Source organism: Thalia democratica, chromosome 8 (genome assembly GCF_965202585.1).
Source record: "Thalia democratica chromosome 8, ktThaDemo2.hap1.1, whole genome shotgun sequence".
Lineage (NCBI taxonomy): Eukaryota > Metazoa > Chordata > Thaliacea > Salpida > Salpidae > Thalia > Thalia democratica.
This window is the reverse complement of record NC_139172.1, coordinates 17,822,787-17,842,912: the sequence shown is the minus strand read 5'-3', so window position 1 is coordinate 17,842,912 and position 20,126 is coordinate 17,822,787. Positions and strand designations below refer to the sequence as shown.

General features: G+C 24.4%; 2 protein-coding genes across 2 annotated transcripts; one reads left to right on the top strand and one right to left on the bottom strand.

The window, feature by feature from the left end:
• The first annotated feature begins 1,315 nt into the window (after positions 1 to 1,315).
• Positions 1,316 to 11,793, top strand: LOC145842664 (G-protein coupled receptor 3-like). The gene is made up of 9 exons (XM_082950136.1): positions 1,316 to 1,402; positions 2,876 to 2,969; positions 5,561 to 5,746; positions 6,043 to 6,164; positions 7,083 to 7,292; positions 7,456 to 7,747; positions 7,875 to 8,050; positions 11,207 to 11,337; positions 11,665 to 11,793. The coding sequence occupies exons 2-8, from the start codon at positions 2,878 to 2,880 to the stop codon at positions 11,335 to 11,337; spliced, it is 1,209 nt and encodes a 402-aa protein (XP_082806262.1). The 5' UTR covers positions 1,316 to 1,402; positions 2,876 to 2,877; the 3' UTR covers positions 11,665 to 11,793.
• A 5,355-nt stretch (positions 11,794 to 17,148) lies between these two features.
• Positions 17,149 to 19,206, bottom strand: LOC145842949 (epithelial membrane protein 1-like). The gene is made up of 3 exons (XM_082950423.1): positions 19,038 to 19,206; positions 18,352 to 18,498; positions 17,149 to 17,336 (listed from the first exon to the last, which is right to left on the bottom strand). Exons 1-3 carry the CDS (start codon positions 19,204 to 19,206, stop codon positions 17,149 to 17,151), a joined length of 504 nt encoding a protein of 167 aa, XP_082806549.1.
• Between the last annotated feature and the right edge of the window lie 920 nt (positions 19,207 to 20,126).

Below are 20,126 nucleotides of genomic sequence, written 5' to 3'. Positions count from 1 at the left end.
TAAAGAATAACCATTTTAAAACATTATAATAATTGTTTTTAGACTCCAAAAATTGCAATTATGCATAAAGCATGTATAAATATTTATTATTAAAAAGCGTATACATGAAAAAATTGCTGTTGTGAATGCGAATAACTTTTTCTAATCTCTTTTTTATTTTGAGAAGTAAATGTGTTCGCTGTTTTTAGTAAACCCTTTAGTGAAGCAGTAGATTTAAAAAGTCGAGTACTTTATTCAATTACAACAACATGTTTAGAAATAGGCAAAAGCTTTATTATATAAAGCTATACATAGGTACATAGTTTAAGTAAGAACCTTTAAGTGTTTTGGTTTTAAGATCATTTTAGAACAGCTAGTTAAAATTTTAATCTCGTCTTACCATCTTTAAAAAAGTTAATAATTTTTGTTTGTAGTGAATATAATTTTTTAAATGTTTAATGTTGTCTTATTTTTAAGTATAACTTAAGAATTTGCTTTTCTTTAGACTTTGAGTATAAATGGTTTTCATAGCTTTTAAAACTTAAAGACCACTGATATATGTTTGCTTTTATACGTAGCCAAGAAAAAATATTTCAAGTTGTAAGTAGGTAAAATTTTCAATAAGGTGTAGAGAAGATATCATATTAACTTTAACACTATAGTAATAAAGAGTAAAATTGTTAATATAAAAAGTTTATCATTTTTAGTTCAATCATTTTTAAGAGCGCTTAAAGAAAGAATTATCGAAAAAATGAGAACATATATAGATTCGATTTCTCTTCTTTTTTACCTAACATTTAAAAAATTTTCACTTTATATTAAAAACTTATACTTACGAGATTGTATAATTATAATTCCAAGAAATTTATGATTTATTTCAGTTATAAATTATTTAACGTACTAAATAATAAGTTAGTTTAGTTCCGTTGTAGGAGAAAATATATGATGTGATGCATTTCCTTAAGAATTAGATTGTTTATAACTCATAGCAAGTTTTTTGTTTTCCAATTAGTGATAAAAAGCAAAAGCTTGACATTTAAATAATTTTATTTTAATTATATCTACTATTATATACAATTTTTGTTATACAAACGTAGTTAAATAAGTTTTATAAACTTAAATATATAATTTTCTTTTCTTTTAATTTTAGCTATATATCGCACTTTTATTTTTACTTAGTAAAGTAGGCCCGATTAATTTTACTAGTCAACATGAAATACCATGTCAATTAAATATTTATTCAAGCTAAGTTTAAAACAATAAAGTTCATATGCTTTTATGATAACAACTAGAAAAGAATTTAAATATATTTTTATTAACTACAGCAAAATATAAAGTTTATTCAAAACATCAAATGAGAGACTTACTTACTGCAAACTTAACATTGCAGTTTACTTCCGCTCCAAGTGACATCACGTTTCAGGTAAAATTAATTTGATTACATAACTAACAAGACTAAAAATTTATACATACTAGGTGCAATTTAAAATTTTGTAAAAACTTTAGTTGTGTGCTATAAGATAAATTTAAGAAGTAAAACAAAAATACACTTGCTAGAAATATTTAGTTAATAAAGATATACATTCCTTTTGGTGAGATAAATCATTTTAATGATTCTACTAGTTAGTATTATAAATTTCTACTCGGTTTATTTAAACCATAGTACCATAATTAAGATTTTTATAATTTCCTTTATCTATACTAAAACAAATTTTTAGCATCTATTTTTGATTAATTACTTTTTTAAGAAAACCCAGTAAAAACCAAAAGATTAATTTAAAATAGAACTGTAATAAGAAACGATCAAAAATCGCAGAAAATTAATTGTATTATGATTTTACTGAACATTTTTTTTTTTTTGTAAAACTTGTTTAAATTATTTTAATATATGCAACTGTTGATAGCTTATAAAGTAAAATTTAAATAACTTATATTTTTAATATGTAACCTTTTTATTCAAATAAAAAAGTTTTATTTTTATTTAAATTTTCTGTAAATATAAAACTCATACTTTCAAAATTTTATAATAAAAGTTAATAAGATATTTTTTTTTAATATAAAAATTTTATTGAAAAATTTAGTTGTACCAAAAAGTCACTATCTTAAATACTTTGAATTAATATATAGTGTAAAGGTTAAAACAACTTGTAATATCAATAAGTTATTGCACTTACAATTCAATCAAATAAAATGCTATTCATAGTTTTACTATATATATACTAGACTTTATATTCCGTACTTTTATTTTGGTTTTAAAAGTATTTAAAAGATTGAATTCACTTATTTTGTTCATATAAAAATTATCGGTATTTAATTTTATCAAGTTTTAACTATAATAAAATATTTCTCCAAATTAAACTCTCAGCTATAAATTTAACCTGAAAAAAAATATCAAAATCAAACAAATCGAATACATAAAAAAACAGGAACAAAACAGGCGACTAAAAAGCTGTTATCTTACTGTTAAAACAAAATTAAAACATAGTTAAAACTCTTTAAGATATTGTATTCATTCTCTAATGAATTCAATTCTGAACCAAACAATTTAAATTAAAAAACAACAAATATTTAAAATAAAACTAATTATAGAAAAAAAAATAAAGGTATTTAAAAAAATTAAATAAACTTATCGTGACTATACATTTTTTGTAGTTGATTTAAACTGAGCTAAAAATATTTCAAAAAAACTTATATATTAAGACATTTGTATATCTTTAAATTATTTAAGAAAACTATTAAACTTAAAAAAATTAACCTTTTTTGTATATGTAGTTGAATATTTTTGTGTGGTGAAAAACCTTGCAAAATTTTTTTCAGGAAAATTTTCGGAATACTTCATATAAAAACTATAGTATAAAAAACAGTGATGATTTAAAATTCACAAATTTATCAACAGCTATGGAGGTTGCGGCATTTTCAGTGTCTTTATTCACAATTGCAGTAAATTTTTGTGTCATACTTGTAATACTGATTGGTCCTAGGGCTTTTAGGTAAGTTTTTATGCTAAAACATAACTATTTATTTCGTGAGGCTTCTTAAACTTTAATAGTAATAAAATTATTGGAAATACTTTTTTTATTGAGTACTTTTTTTTTTGAGATACATATGTATAACTTATTACATATTTAAAACTACGTATACTAAGTTTTTTAACCCAAAAATTTTTCAACAAGTTTTTCTTTGTCTCTCAAATGTTTAAAGTAAATGTAAGGTTCTTTTTTAATATGTAGTAGAAAAATATTCTTTTAAAAGAAACTTAAACAAACAAATTTTAGAAAACTTCTTAAACGAAAACAGTTAAAGTTATACAAAGAATTAAGACGTTTTTAAAAATATTTTATAGAAGTATAAATACTTTTTATAACATTGCTCGTTTTTTATTAACAAACTATAACTTTCAAATAAAAATAAACAACTTAAACTAAAATTTTATTTTATTCAAATACCTTTCTTTTTTGAAATCTTAAGACATAGATACAAATTCTTTATGCAAAGTTTTTAATAACAAAACTAAGGTATGTTTGTTTGCATTTTGATTACTTTTGTTATAACTATTTAGAAGGTTTTGTAAAAAAAATAGGAGTATAGAAATTTTAATATATAGATTAAAATATTTTCTTTTTATAATTAAAAAATGACTCTATTATGACAAAGATATCTTAAATATTGTGTTTTTTATTTATTCGACCTGAAATGATAAAGAACAGTACCTGTAGTGTTTTAAATACTTGATTATAGGAAATATAAATCTACAAAACATTGTAACAAAACATTATTAAATTGTTTAGTAAAAAACTGTTTTTTATTATACCAGAGTTAAATTTGTTTAAAGAAGTTAATTACAAAAAGTTTCACCTATTTTTATCTAGATTGTTCGAATTGTTTGTTACTGCTGTTTGACATGTGAATTACTTTTTTAGTAGTAATAAAATGTCACCAACAAGTAGTAAACGAAACTTTAAAAACATTAAGTTTCAATGGCTACGTCACTACTCGAATTACGACAATTCAAGTTAATGTAAAAACCTGAAAGTATATATCTAAAAATAAATTAAACTTAAAAAATATAAATATGCTCATACAGATTTAGTTAATAAGAATATGATGAATAAAAAAGTTTGAGAAACTTATTTAAAAAACTAAAAACAAGTTCATAGTTAATAAGTTAGTAGTATTTTTGTAAGTTTTAAAACTTAGTTTAGAAAAATCTTAAATGATAGATAAAACTTTAAAAAAATGCAGGTCTAAATAATAAATATTATGGTAAATGTGTCTTAAAAACAAAAATGCTTAAAAATAAAATTATAAATACTAACAATTAATAAAATAAGAATTTTCGAAATTCGAATTGTCAGACATTTAGTTGTCGTGCACACAGTTTGAATAATGTTTTTGTCAATTTTTTGTTTTTGAGAAAAGCTCACGAGTTTGTTTATGCAACTAGAAGAGCTTAAATTTGATTATGAGGTCATAATCGAATATAATGGAATCTCCATGCTATGTTTCAGCTTTCTCTTTTTTATTTATTATTTTAGCCTTCTCTTAAAATTTAATAAGCGTGGAAACAATTTACCATGCATTATATTTAATTTAAGCATTAGTATCAAAAAAGATCATCTCAGAATCTTTATGAATTTATAGCAATGATTTATTTTTAGTAATTTTTTATAAATTCCATACAAACTTTTTACTTTTGTTTTGTACATTTTATCTATTATAAACTAAAAAATCTCCTATTAATTGAGCTTTCTTATTCCTTTTAGAAATTAGTGCAATAGGCTTAATATAAAAACATTTCTAATAATTAATTACAATGGTTGTTTTTATTAGCAACATCTACTTAATTATGTCTAAAGCTAGATAGACAAATTTTAATGGTTTGTAAATTCAAAAGATATTATTAAAGTAAATTTAAAATAAATATTACAAATAATCAATTTTGAACTGTTGATAGAATCGGAACACTTAATTGAATAGTTTGTTATTATTTTTGGTTACTTTAATTCAGAAAATATATTTATTAAGGTTTTTTACAAGTGATATTGTTTAGTTTTAGTTAAAGAAACTTCTGCTAAATATGGTCCACCTAACAAAAAACTTTGACCATGAGATACTTTTTAGCTAAAAAATATTTTATAAAGAAGTAGCAGGTTTAAGCTATATTATAGTAAATGTTTACAAATATGCTCTAAATTTGCTTTGAGTTCACTGTGCTTTATTTTGTTTGTTATTTCATTACATACTTGCTGTTTTATGTATATTTTTTGATTTTAAAACAAGAATTTAAAAAAAGTATGTCCTGTGATTTTTTTTCTCTAGTTCTGGTCTATTCCTGTAAAACATTTTCGACTCTTTCCTAAAGGTTTTAAGAATAAATTGTTTGTACTCGTAAAACTTAACAAACTTAACAAACTTAGATATAAAAGTGTCATAGTGATTTTTTTATTGCAATAGTTTTTGCTAACTATATAAACAATAATAAACTTAATTTCCTTACAAAACATTTTTACAGTTGTTTAGCTTAAGTAATTTTAACGGGTTGTTTTGTTTAAAAAATTATAATTATCATTTAAATACTTAGATCCCCAACTTTCTACCTTATAAGCAGCCTTGCTTTAGCTGACTTGCTGACCGGAGTAACAGTTATAACTGCTTTTGAAACTCCTCTATCCCCGGAATTTCCATGGAAACGAGTTGTCTTGAGGGGTGTCAGTGTGTCTTGCTTTAGCGCTTCTATCAACAACTTACTTGCTATTGCTGTGGAAAGGTAAAAGCTTTTATAAGGTTTTATTTTAAATTGATTAAGTGTACAGTTTCAAATTATTAGAAACATGTTCATTTGAATAAATTAAATTACAAATAAAGCTCCAAAATTTTAGGCATTACTTTGTTAAATTTAAACTTTTATGAAATTTAAAATTGAATTGATGGCGTACTAATTTGATGTTACACTCAAACAGTTTCGAATGTTATAACAGTTTTATTAAACAATTTATTGTTTATGTAAAATTTATATTTTTTTTAAATTTCTCATAAAAACGTTAAAATTTGTTTTTAATTTAGATATTGGAAAATTTGTAAGAACAACAAGTATCAAAAAGTATTTACAACAAAAAACACAATAATGATAATTTTAATATGTTGGCTTTCTGCAATAGTAGTTTTCTCAATTTCACCAATAGCAGGTTAAAAATTTTCACAATGATTAAAAAAACTTTTTTAGCTTCTTTTGCTTTTATATTTACTTTATAAAATGTATGAAAATTATGAAATTTTAGTTTTTTAACTTAGGTTTTTTTTTGAACGGATAACCTAAAAGTTTGAGATGTATAAGACACTCTTTTTAAATATTTTCAAATTAAATGAAACACTTCGCTGTATAAAAAATAACTTTAATTATAGTTTTAAGGATAATTAAATATTAAAAATTTTAAGAACTTTACTATTAAAAATTTAACACAAATCTAGATTTATTAAAAATTCTGCTGGTATGTTTTAGTAAGAATCAATTCTTGAACTGAAAGATCATATAAAATTTGTTGGTTTACATTTATATAAGCTTTTTTGTATATATTCTAAATGTTTATACTATTGCTTATTGTCATATTACTAAGTTTAAGTTCTTTTTTTATATTTTTTATAAACTTTTTACGTTTTATATAGGAAGCTAAGCAGTAGAAAAAATATATTTATCGATAATTTAAGTGCAGATAAACTGAAAAGCAATGTTATATATATTTTTTAGTTTTCTAATGTTAGTTATTAAATAATAAACTTTTTAAACTAGAATTTAAAAATTAAACCCTAAGTTTCCTAAACTTCAAATTTTATTACTTAAGTCAAGTATAATTAAAATAGTATTTAGTTATTCTATAATAAACATATTTTAAAAATTTATACTTTCAAAATATTTTACTAATACTTATATATGTACTTGACTAATTATTGTGCTAATTTTTATCTTTGTTTGATTACTTTTACTTGTTTGGTATTTAATTTCATTTAAGAAAGTAAACATCTTTACTTTAGTTTTGACTTTTTACTGAAAAACAGTAATATTATACAAACTTCGAAGCTATTCAACTTAATTAACAATTTTGCAGGATGGCATTGTCCACCGGAGCATTGCAAATGTTTAAAAAATTCAGCTTGTTTCTGCAAACATCCATCTTGCAGTGTAGTGTTCGCACCTTTCACTAAGTCATACTTATTTGTTGGTACTTGTTACTTTTATTTGTGCCTTGTACTTATGAGTGGCTTGTACATTGCTATATTTAGGCACGTTAAGAAAATTTCGAGTTTTAATAAACCAGGTAATACTTCAGTTGAATAAAAAAAACATCAGCAGTAGTATAAGATAAATAAATTGTTAGAGTTATTTTTAAACTTAATTTTGTCAAAATATAAGTATAATTTTTCGGCTACTAAATATAAAATTTTTCTAAACGTGTTAAGAATAAATTTAATTTTTTCCAGGTAACATAGTAGGAACTCTGCCTGACTCTATGGGTCCATTTGTTTTAATTCATCAACGTAGAGAAATAAAGTTGGCTAAAATTTTGTGTGGTGTGATGGGAGTGTTTTTTGCTTGCTGGCTTCCAATGACAAGTTTGTTTGTGTACGATATAGTTAACAGAAGCGAAATTACTTCAATGGAAAACGGACTGCGAATCAGCTTCGATTTGTGTCTGGTCCCAGCAATGATACATCCTCTGGTAAACCCAATCATTTACTCATTAAAGATGCCCAGAATGTGGTCAACTTTAAGGTAACTTTTTTTTGATCAGTTTTTAGTAAAGCATACAAAAAATTCAACAAATAAACTACAAAAATTAGACAAGCATTATTTTACTAACGTTTGACATATTTCGTTATGTCAAAAATTACTATTTCAGACTTCTTTGTTACGCACTTCGAAGACGAGCGCGTCAAAACTCAAGAAGAAGTAAACGTCACAGGGTGTCGTACTACCTTCGTCCACCACAAATCGAATACCCTGACTTTAAAACGTTCAAGTTGCAGGGGAGAGGAGGTGAGAACGACCCGGTAGATAATCAGAACAAAAAATCTGGTTGGTTTAATGTTACTATTTTAGAATATTTTGTATTTCGGAAATCAATAGATCAATCAAAATTTAGTTGATCACTTATTAGCTTGCATAAATCTTTTAGTTTCAAAAAAATCTATTAGTTGAAACGATAAAAATACAAATATTTTTCATAAAACTAAAAATAAGTTGATCATAAGAGGAGTGGATGAAAAAAAAACATCAGATTAAATATTAAAAACATTAAGTTTTGATGTATATACATATATATTAATAAAACACAAAGTTTTACAAATACAATTGTTTCACTATTATGTTAAACAGAACAGATCTTCAGTTTATTTATTGTGATAATATTTTAAAACATAAGTCAAAAAGTACATGAAACTAAGCAAAAATTTTAAGGATTGTTACGTCACTAAGTAAATCATTAAAAAATATAAGACACACTAAGATTGCATATATGTTCAAAACTATTTAAAATAAAAGCTTGAAAAATGTTTACAATTACTAAAAAGTTCATTTCGTTTATTTAAAGCTAGATTTGAGTTTAATTTTGAGATCTCGTTTTTTCCATATTGCAGAGAGTGCAGCCATGTTTAAATTGAATTTGTTTTTTGTTCGTGCTAAAATTTCCAGTTAATGCTAAAATCTTTATTTTTCTCCTTCAAATCCCAGATATATTTCGAAAGCGTAGTTTTTAGTCTGTATTTACTGTTGTTTTTAAAACATTTATATCGTGTGTTCCTACTTTTAAACGATAAACCTGATGAGCCAACATACTGCTTACTTTTCTCTGATGTTATTACCGTCGCTCTATAGATAACATTTGTTAATAAACAATTGCCATCCACCATGCATTTATCTCTGCAGTTGCATTGCTTTCGTTCCACTGCTTTATATTCTAACATTTTGCGATTATGAGACATTATCTGGCTCTTCATGTTTGCACGAGTACGAAATTTTCAACAGTTTTTATTGAAAACTTTATGGTATGGGTGCGTTGGGCCAAAGTTTCGGCAAACGATTTTCAGGAACCGTTTACCGATTTTTGTCTCTACCGACAAACAAAATGGTGGCGTGATATATAGGATATTTTTCCTTTTCCTTTTGGTTTTTTTCTCGTTACCAACGTTATATTTCAAATCGTGATTGTGACCTTCTTTAATTAACGCTTCCTGATAGTGCTGTTTCGCTTTCTTAAATGAGCTCTCATTCTTAGATATGGTTGTCAACCTTTGTTGACGGATTTAGGTACTTGATTGACAGCATATCGAGGGTGGTTTGACTTGGCATTGACATAGGTCGCATGGAAGTTTGGATTTCTGTACGGTGCATAAGTGTCATTGCGAAGATCTAGCTCTACATCCAAAATATCAGTTTTTACTAGATTGGAGTCTATAGTTATTTGTAAGTCGAATCTACTGAACACTTTTGTGAGTCTTTTTGAAAACCGCTTACTAACTAGACCTTACTTACTTTCTACGATCGCTAAGCCATCGTCTCTGTAAATTCCAAACTTTTTCTGCTCAAAGATATTTTCTTTCTTAACTTCATTCAGTATAAGTAACCCTACTAGTTCGCATACTTCTGCACCATGAAAACTTTCCTGCGGTTTATCAAAACAATCACCCATATCCTTCTTCGCAAAATTGTTGTAAATAAGGACTGACTTGCAGCAGTGAACTATTGTGTCGATTTCGTCCTTACTTATTGCGCAATAGTTTTTAGCTAATGCCAGTTCTTCTAGCAGCGTATTTCTCGGTTTTTGACATCAAACTTAATGAAACTATGCTTTTGTTTGTTTTCAATATTATTGAGCGATTAATAATTGTGTATTTTTCCATTGGTTAAGTTTCATAATATACCTCATTCTGTTAATTAAACTATCTATAATTTTCTTAGACACTTGGCCAATATTTGTTTTAGACGGGTTTATTACTCTACATTTAAGTTTATTCGGAAATCCAGGTTTGTGATCTTTTAAAGCTATAAATGCATCTTGTTGTTGTAATTTTGGAATTTTACAAGGAATTTGTAAGTTATTTATAAATTTCTTGAGTTTCTTTATGAATTATTTCTACTGCATTGCTATCAAACTTTTTGTAGTTTGCTGTTATGTTTTCTTTTAATAGTTTTTTATAATACTTAGGTTCAATTTTATAAATATTCAATGACTTATCAGCAAAAGCAATTAGTTTGTTTGATTTTCTTATTTCATTTAAATCATTTCTCATTTTTGTAAACAACGAGTTTTTTATTTTTCTAAACATCAAACTTTCAAATAGATCATATAAATCATTTTCAAACCTTTTTAGGTGTTTATCTTCCTTTGGATTTCTATATGATGGGAAAATTCCACTGTATTCATTCGTAACTGGTTCATTATCATCCAAATTAAAATGGAAAGCCTTCTAACGCATTTTTCTTACTAGTTTATCAGCCATTTGGTACATTTTAACCATGTAGTGTTTACTTTTACTTGGTTGAATATATATATACATATGTACATATGTATATCTTTAAAGTACATTTAAAATTTTTAAACTTTAACATACCCTAACACTAGATAAAAATCTTACATCTATTTAAAATTTAATAAAAAAGGGTTTTAATCTGTTAATAATGACATTCTTATCTTGTTGCGTGAGATAAATTTTATTGTAAACTTAGTGGTTAGTTTTAAAATAATAGCCAAAACTTGGTTTGTTAGATAACAAACTACTAAAGGAAAAATACTATCAAAATTCAGATTTGTTTTTGTAGACATTTCAAAATGTAAAATTACGTGGGTGAACACGCATGTAAACTTTTCTAGACAGTATAACATTTTTAAATTGTACAACTAAAACAAAATTGTTTTATTAGTTGAATAAAGGGAATTCTTATAATGGGTCAGTTTATTAATTTTATAAGCTAATTTTATAGCGTTATTTATGTTAAACATATTTTATAGTTATTTATAAATCTTAGTTATAATGAAATAATTGAAAGTAAGATACAGTAAAGAAGTAATTTAAGTAAATTTCAATCAGAGAAAAGAACAATGTTTTGGAAAATAAACTTTTTTAAATAACTTTTAGTTAACTATAAAATCACAAAAATTAAAATTTTTTCAAATACGTAAAACTATTTTGTTTTATATAAATGCTAAAATTTATCTGTACTATCAATTTGCAGACAAGCTCGTGAATATATCTTCACGATTACGCCGAGAAGGAGTGACTATTGGCACTGCTGTGGCCTTCGGTAGATTTATACCTGATAACGTTGAAACTGCAACAAAAACTAGTGAACAAAAATTGTTGTAGGTCACACTGCGGTTTTTTTTTATTTTTTTTATTTTATACAAGAAAACAAGTTTATAAAGCTTTCAAGATAAACGTAAAGCATATTTTTTTTTATCGAATTAAATATTAATTTGTTTTAGCAAATTTATTCCATAAGCAAAAGCGTAACTTAATTTTATACAAAATTATAATTTTGTTAATAATTTGATTATAAAATCACTCATTTCATTAATTAATAATTTGTATTTTAATTTTTATGATAGTGTACTATATTAACAAAAATAAAATACTTGGATATTAAAAAAAAAACTATATTCGAACAAGTTTTATCTATTTTTTATAAGGTAGAAAACATCAGAACTCACTCTTCCCTCTGCAACGATAAACGTCAAGAAAGTAAGTTTGGAGCTCATCACTTGTCATTCTACCTGCTCATTTTTAAAATAACTAAAAAAATTAAATAATTTTCAATTAAACGAAAAAAAACAAATCTATCTTTATAAAAAACAAAAAAAAAATCAATTAACATTAAGAAAAACTAATCTTATATATTTAATAAATAAATCCTAAATTACACGTCGTTATACTCACAAAGTATTTAAAAAATTGTTAAAATTCTATTCATACAATAATATTTTGAAAAGATTAAGAACTCAATTTTAAATCTACTCTAAAGTTAATTACTTTTTTTATCCTGTTTATTGTATAAAACTTTCTTAAAACGTGGCATTTTGTTGCTGATGGAAATTCGCATGTCTGCCTGTGCATTCAAGCTTTTTTTTTATTTAGTTTTTATTGACAAAAGAGTACTAAATGCAAACTCGCACAAGTAAGTCGTTGCTAATGGAATGAGAGTACTTAGTGCTTTTTCATTAAGTTTTTGAAACATATTCATTGAACACACAGAACCAACAACTTGCATGTCTAAGTCATGTTTCGCAAAAAAAAAATCATGACACATTGAAATATGTCTTTTGCTTTTCTTATCTTTGACATGATTGAGTACTAATTAAATAAACTGTATTCTAAGAAAAACAAAAAGGTCAATTACTAAGACAATTATTTTTTATAAATTTATACAAAAATAATGCTTCAGCCTATGACTTCGTCATTAAGTTTTTTAAGATTCGAAAAAATATTAAAAGTGAGGAAAAAGCACTAGAAAATTAATAAACATTAGGCTTAAACTTAAAACTAAACTTTTTATACATTTTGTTATGAATATATGTACTTAAAAAATAAAAATCATCTGTTTTAAATTAAGCTTATGGAATCAATGAGTATTTATTAAAAATGTTAAATATTTCATCAGAGAGTAAAAATCTCCTTATTTATCATATAAAAATGAAAAGCCATTTCGCACCCCCTGGAATGCTGCCTCGCACCCCTGGTTGGGAACCTCTGCTATAGAATATTAAAAATAGGTATTATATACCAGTGCTTCTGAACCTTTTTCTAGTGGCGGAACCCGTTTCCAAAGTTCAACTTTTCCGCGGAACTCCTAATTTCAATTTTACATAAAATGTTTAATTAAATAAATGTTCTTTTTTTAATTTCGAAAGGCTTCGCTGAAACCTAGGGTTCCGCGGAACCCCATTTCAGAAGCACTGCTATATACAATATAAAAATTTTGATATTTCTATTAAACTACGTTTTAGATATTTTTTAACGAAAATTTAAGATTCCTAAATACTTTTGTTTAACTTATCACTGTGTCTTTTAGATTTTAACCTTTTTATATTATATTTGTTTTTGTTTATTTCTATTTGTATATTTTATTAAATAAAATATTATTTTGAAGCATTTGACAAACATGTTTTTTATTTATAAAATTTGTATGTATATAACAATACATCATAAAAAACAATAATTGTTTAAATTTCTGTTTTTGTTATAAAAGAATATTTTCAATTTCTTAACTAGAATAATGTTTTTTGAAAAAACATTGAAATTATCGGCTCTTTCAAAAGTTGCAAGAACGACAAGTGCAGACATTGAACTGTAACAAAACTTCGAGTGAAGTTTTGTTATAGTATTTAATTAAACCAGTATAATGATTTTTTATACTTTAGCTGTTTAATATATTATTAAAAAAAATTAATAACTCAGTCATGAATGAGTTTTAATTATTTTTAAAACTACAGCAGTATAATCAAATGTTAACTATTTAATAAATAAAAGTTTGATTATGTAAAACAGAACTTTCTCTTTTTTTTTATTTTTATCTTACTTTTAAAACATCAAGTATAAAGCTTGTGCAGCTTAGTTTTGCTTTAAAAAATAACTTTTAGGGTAAAGGTCAATGCTTAAAGTCTATAGATTTTGAAATGATTTAAAATGGTGCTTTTTGCCAGTGTTTCAGTGTATGCATATATGAAAAGCACTATGCAGTGCATCTTTTTTATTTTTTCAATTGTTCACAGAAGTGTTTTAATACTATCAAGTATTAAAAAGAAAAAGATTTGCATTCAATTCATAAGTTGTTCAAGTTATAACTTTATAAAAATCTAAGCATACTTTACATTCGTTTAGGACAACTTTTCTAGTCAGCGGGCCAGATTTGACAAACAAACTTTATGCGCGTCGGACGTATTAAAAAATCTTAGCCCACCGCTTAGTTCACACAAATTATACTATAATAACCAAAACATTTTTAAAATCAAAAATTCTATAACATAATAGTCATTTAAAAAGCACTAATGTTTTCTAAAAATTTAAAAAGAATTTTTTTTTTTAATATTTTAGCTCAATTCTAATTTACTTCCACATTTTTTATTGAATAAAAATAGGAAATTAATTGTCTATAAATTGAATTTTTAACAATATTGTTTGGTTGAACAAGGAAATATATATAGTGAGTAGAACTCACATTTAATTACAAAAATATATTATTAGAATTAAGTGTTATAACTTATTTAACAGAAGTTTTTAAACAAATACAAAAAAATAGAATCAATAATTTTTGTTAACGTTTTAAATCTAGACAGAAAACTAAATAAAAAAGATGAAATCTATCATAACGACCATGTAATGCACTGTCAGCCTATTCAAAAAATTTAAGAGGAGTATTTATGAAAATTACCAAACTTTAATTTTGTAGAAGCATAACTGTGAAATTAGGATAAAAAACACTGGTTTAGACTACCAAGACTTGATACGTTTTTTTTTCTATCTGCAAATAACTTATTAGTTTATACTTTTTAAATATTATAAATCACTTACAGTTTTTCGTTGTTTATAATAAATGTACTTTTTTTACTGAAATGAATATATTTTGTTGTATTGCTTCTTAAAGTTGCATTCTAATTCGATTTTTGTGATACCCAGCTACTTAGGTTTATTTGCTTTTTGTTTTTTAAGTTACATTCTTCAAAAAGTTTAAAATATTATTTTATCTAAAAATCTAATAAGCCTAGTTTTGATTGCTATAACAGGCAATTCAAACTTTTTAACGAAAGCTTTATAGCAGCAATAATAATATTTATATTTTATCAGCCGTAAAAATATTTAAAGTGTTTTGTTTATGTTTTGTTAAAAAAAAGTTTATTATACTTATTAGAAAAGCTGACTTTCATCAAAAATGTTTAGATACCTTACTTCTTTGAATAAAAAAAACTTTAAAAGTTTAAAAGTTAGTTTACTTTATATTTACTAAACTTTTATTTTGTTTTAGTTTACGAAAATTTAATAAGTAGGCTTTAAAACTTAAAATGTGTTAAGTAGTTATCTACTATAGCTTTAAATCAATTTTTTGAATTTTATTAGTTTAACAAGCTTGCCAATCTGTTTAGCATATAATAGTATTATACAAATTTAAAGTCTAAAACTAAGAATCAAAAGGGTTTTAGACATATTCTATAAACAATCATTTAAAAAATATTTTTACCTCTTCAAAATTTTTTAAGTGCATAATGATTTTAATTATAATTTTTGGATATTCAGACTAAAAATCCTTTATTATGTTTTGTTAATTAAAAGTCTAAAATTGTAAGTTTGTACTTCATAGTTTATTGTTATATAAATTTACTACCTGCTTAACAATATTTTACAGTTGAATCAAAATTAGCAAGTTGATTAGTCACAATAACTTATATAATTAACTAATACTGGTTCCTTAAATTTAACTCAGATAAATTTGTAAACAGAATAATTTATTTTAAATATTTAAAAACTTAAGGCTAAACATTTTTGTTCTGCCAAAAAAATTCTTTTACTGACTTTCATATACTTTATTTCTTAAATAACAGTGTTTAATTTATTTTTGGTTTACAAACGTAAAGTATTAGTACTTATGTAAGTTTGATTTGTTAAAATTTTTCTTAGATAGATTTATTGCGTAGTTAAATAAAGTATAATGATAAGTTTAATTTTTTCATACAAATAAGTAAATTTAAACTAATATAAGTATTCTTATATATCAACTTGAAACTCATCTAAAAACGAGCAGTAATTTTTGATGGAAAAAAATCTTTTTCAGAATATTTAAAAACAAAGATTGAGAGTAAAATAGTAAAAATTAAAAAAAAAAGTATTTTCTTAAAAGGTGAACTAAAATTAATTCAAAATATTATATATATGTATATATATATTTAAGTTGGTATTCTAAAAATGTACTGTTTAATTTATAAAATAAAAGATTGTAACCGTCGTTATATTTTTTGTTTATAGAGTTATTGATTAGTTTTAGAATTAAGAGACGTAAATGTATATAACACATTTTAAAAATTTGATAAATTTTATGCATCATTCGAATAATAAAAAAATTTAAAATTTTGATAAATTTAAATATTTATAATTTTCAGACTGTTGTTAACTAAACAGAAACTATAAAACTATGTAGAGGAACAATAATAGTTTAGTTACCCACAACATCAAAAATGACGACCTTATGTTTCTAACAGCACTTTTTTCACTTTTACTTTAGTTAAAATAAAATTTTGAAAGTTTTATAAACTTCAGAATACACTGCTTCTTATAATTGTATTGGTACTGTGAAAACTTTTACTTAAAATAAATTTTGAATAGCATTTAAACATTTTTACTGCAGTAACTTAGCTTTTCCTTAGTGTAGAACTCGCCCTTATTTTAGGAATTTGTTTCCTATTTAAACAAGTTTTTTAACTTAAAAGTATGGAGTAAATTTAGGTATAAATTAGATTCTCTGCTAACTTTATATTATTTAAAAAAAAGTAAGAAAGTTTTTAAAAATTTGTAAAACCTCGCTTAAAATAATCATTTTAAGGTTCCTATAAGTATAAAAGGATCATAATCCTACAAGTTAAATTACAGATACACATTAAAATTACAATGTGCTTTTAACTTTTAGTAGGACTTTAGTAGCAAAGTAGCTTTGTTTTACCTTCGATAAAAATAAATTTTATGATAATTGAAATTAATACTTTTTAATGTTCTTCACAAAATTAAAAATAATCCGGCGATGAGTATTTTGAACTACAACGCATAAACAAGACAAACTAATCTACAAGTTAGACCGTATTGTTAAATAAAATATCTTTAAATAAGCTCCTCATTAAAATTATAAATGCAATTTTCAAAAACTTTATTCAAATAGTATCAACGCTTCTTGTTTTGCAAATGTTGTTTTCAAATAAAAAATGAACTAAACTCTAAACTAAATTTGGCAACTCCTAATCTAAGCTTTATTACGTATACTATGGCAGTGGTTATGTTTCATAACTAAGAATTAATAAAGCGTTACAAAAGACATACAGGCTTGATTTTATTCGAGCAATTTAAAAAACAAACGATTTAAAATATTTAAAACAGTAGTATAAAAGAAAACACATAATAAATACACATTTTTATACATCATTAGACTAATGCAATGGTAACGACTTGGTCGACGGTTTCTGCCGCTACGCAGTTCCATAAGCTGCCCCACAAAAAGAACAGACAGGCTATCCAGCCCAGTACAAAAGAATACCCAAAGTGCTGGAACCCTTGAACCTCTGATCTTACACTTGACGTTGTAATTATGCACACAGCAAAAATTAAAAGACCTAAAACGGTATTTTGTTGTTGGTGAGCGTATAAACACAGTCGATAAATTTCAAATTTCTTTGACAATCGAAACAACAAACAAAAATTATTTTTATTAGTAATGCAATAGTGATAGTACAGTATAATAAATGTAAAAATGAGATCAACCATCCGTTGAAAATTTATTCAAAGTTGATATTAAACACATTTAACTTAATTTTCATTGAAAAAAAGTTCTTTGCAACTGACAAAACCAAATTAAAAAAAAAACTTGTAATCTCTAACTATAAACATTGCATGAAACTCAGTTTAATTAAATACTTAGAAAAATGTTTAATTAAATACTTAGAAGAAATATTTAATTAAGTAAGAGAAGTCTCATTAGCTTGTATAAATATAACGAAAAATAATAAAACTCTTTAAAAGTTAAGTTATTCTGTTTTGTTACAAACAACTTTATACACGTTAAAGCACTTAAACAAAAAACTTATTTTAGACATTTTAATTGTGCAAGGTAGTATTTTATTAAAGACAAGTTTGAAAGACAGAATTGATATGAAAAAAAGAGTTCTACCATCTTAATTGGTTTGTTCTGACATTAAGCTATAAAAAAGAATACCTTGTAGTACACGCTGAAAAACAATTTATGATAAACATAATTTTTTCATGGTTGCATAACAAAACTTTGCATTACTCTTTTGAATTTACATGCTTGCTTTTAAAGAGTAAAAAAGTTTAGACCTACCAAAAAAAAAAACACAATTAAACAACTACTAAACTGTTTTCTATAACAGTTTATAAGTTTTTTCTCTAAGAACGACAGTTTACTTTAAAGCTAATTTATGTGTTTAATTACAATTTGATTTTTCTTAATTAAAATTAAAAAGTATAAAAAAAAATCTATTATTTGAAAACATATATACATATATGCATACAAAATACTTAATCAAAATAACTAATATTATAAATATATTAATTATATAAATTCTCTCAATCACAAGTTTGAACTGAACGCAGAAAAAAAATAAAACGTACCTCCAATAAAAACCATCCATCCTCCGAAGAAGAGCAAAGGTTGTTTTTTAAGTCTGCATCCGACAATGAACCCAAGCATGCCGAGATAACAAATAACCACCGATGAAATCAGACAACCTCGTATTATGTCAAAGGCTAATTTTGTTGCTAAAATATTAAATTTAAATATAATTATTTTTTCTGATCTAATTAACCAATACTTGTAATTAATACACATTCAAACTATAGCTTATTTAATTTATTTTTTAATTTAAATCAAACAAAAAGGAAAAAATTTATGAGAAAATGAACAAAAAGTACATAGTTTTCGAATAACTGATAGCACTTTAATTATAATATAAAAATTTGTACTAATTTAGTTATATTTTGCTATATTCGAACTAAATCTGATATTTGTTTATAATTAAAGAAAATGAAATCTTTTAAAAATTTGAGCGTTTATTTTATCATTTATATTATCAGTTATCAAACAGTTTTACAATTTTTTAAAGGTATATATTTAAAGCTTATAAAAAAGATTCTAATATTAACTAAAAACATTTTAGCAGTTTGGAAGACTACATTAAACTTTTAAATGCACAGCACATGTTGAATATAGTTTAAATAACGTTTAATCTGCACTTTTTTAAGCAATAATTTGTTTAGTTTGTACTAAACGATATTTCTTTTATGGAAAGCAAACTTACATGCTGGACCGCACTCTCCAGTGCTCAGGCTGCACTGCTTGAAGAATGCTACTTTGTAAGAGTCGGTTATCATCCAGTCTGGTGTGAAGGCACTAACAGTTAAGCAAACTGTTCCAATCATGCTTAGAACTCCGGATATTTTTGCATGCTTTTTGAAAGCATCTGTCATATTTTGCTTTTATTTATGCTTTTAAAGTTCGCTATATGAAAGAGTAAACTTATGTTTTCCACATTATTTTACTAGAGACTAATTAATCTTTTGTATCTAAAGAGGTGTCGTTTTGAATCAACTAACAACTATGTATTAAAAATTTAGTAGAGGAATTAAAAGTAAATTAAACTTAGTTCAAAAATAACACATTTTACGTTAATTTGACATCTTAAAAACATGATTTTATTTTTACAATATCAATAGTGAATTTTCAGTTTAAAATATTTAAAATCATAACAAAATGTACAGTAGTGTTTTTAATTACTTTCACAAAAAGTTTTTCCTTTTTTTGATGAAGTACATTACGCAACAAAAAAAAAACTATTTCTTGAGGCATATTGGTGCCATTTCAAAACTATGACTTCAGCAAAAACTTTCTATTGATTAAGAATTTTGCCTTTTTATAATAATCTTACGAGCGTCATTTAAAGAATTTTTTTCTGTGTCTGTATTTACTTAGGTAATAAACTTTAAAAAAACACTTTTACCACTACTGTTACAGAGCAATAACAAAAGTAATGATGTGTAAATTTTATCTCATTAGATTTGTTAACGACTTTATTTTTGCTGATTTCTGATCGTACAAACTTTCAAAGCTTTTTCTCATCCAACGAAAACTTTATAGCGCTTTTTTTACAACATGACATTGTTTCTTTGTTCTAGCAGGTGTTCTAAACACACATACAGCTTTTAAACAACAAATAATAATAATCGGTGTTTGAAAAGCTTTGATTACAACTTATTGTAATTACTTTAAAAAAATTGAAATATTTTTTTGTAGTATGTTTATCGCATCCTTATCAGTTTAGATTTATTTTTTTGTATCATTAGTTTTATTTAGAATAGATACATACTATACTGCAAAAGCAATTTAAGTT

What these genes read in the sequence shown, in the direction of transcription:
- LOC145842664 (XM_082950136.1), top strand. Translation starts at nt 2,878, where the DNA reads ATGGAGGTTGCGGCATTTTCAGTGTCTTTATTCACAATTGCAGTAAAT. An exon ending in AGAATGTGGTCAACTTTAAG is followed by an intron (nt 7,748 to 7,874) that starts GTAACTTTTTTT and finishes TTACTATTTCAG; the next exon opens with ACTTCTTTGTTACGCACTTC. An exon ending in TAATCAGAACAAAAAATCTG is followed by an intron (nt 8,051 to 11,206) that starts GTTGGTTTAATG and finishes ATCAATTTGCAG; the next exon opens with ACAAGCTCGTGAATATATCT.
- LOC145842949 (XM_082950423.1), bottom strand. Translation starts at nt 19,206, where the DNA reads ATGACAGATGCTTTCAAAAAGCATGCAAAAATATCCGGAGTTCTAAGC. An exon ending in TGGAGAGTGCGGTCCAGCAT is followed by an intron (nt 18,499 to 19,037) that starts GTAAGTTTGCTT and finishes TTAATATTTTAG; the next exon opens with CAACAAAATTAGCCTTTGAC. An exon ending in ATGGATGGTTTTTATTGGAG is followed by an intron (nt 17,337 to 18,351) that starts GTACGTTTTATT and finishes ATACCGTTTTAG; the next exon opens with GTCTTTTAATTTTTGCTGTG.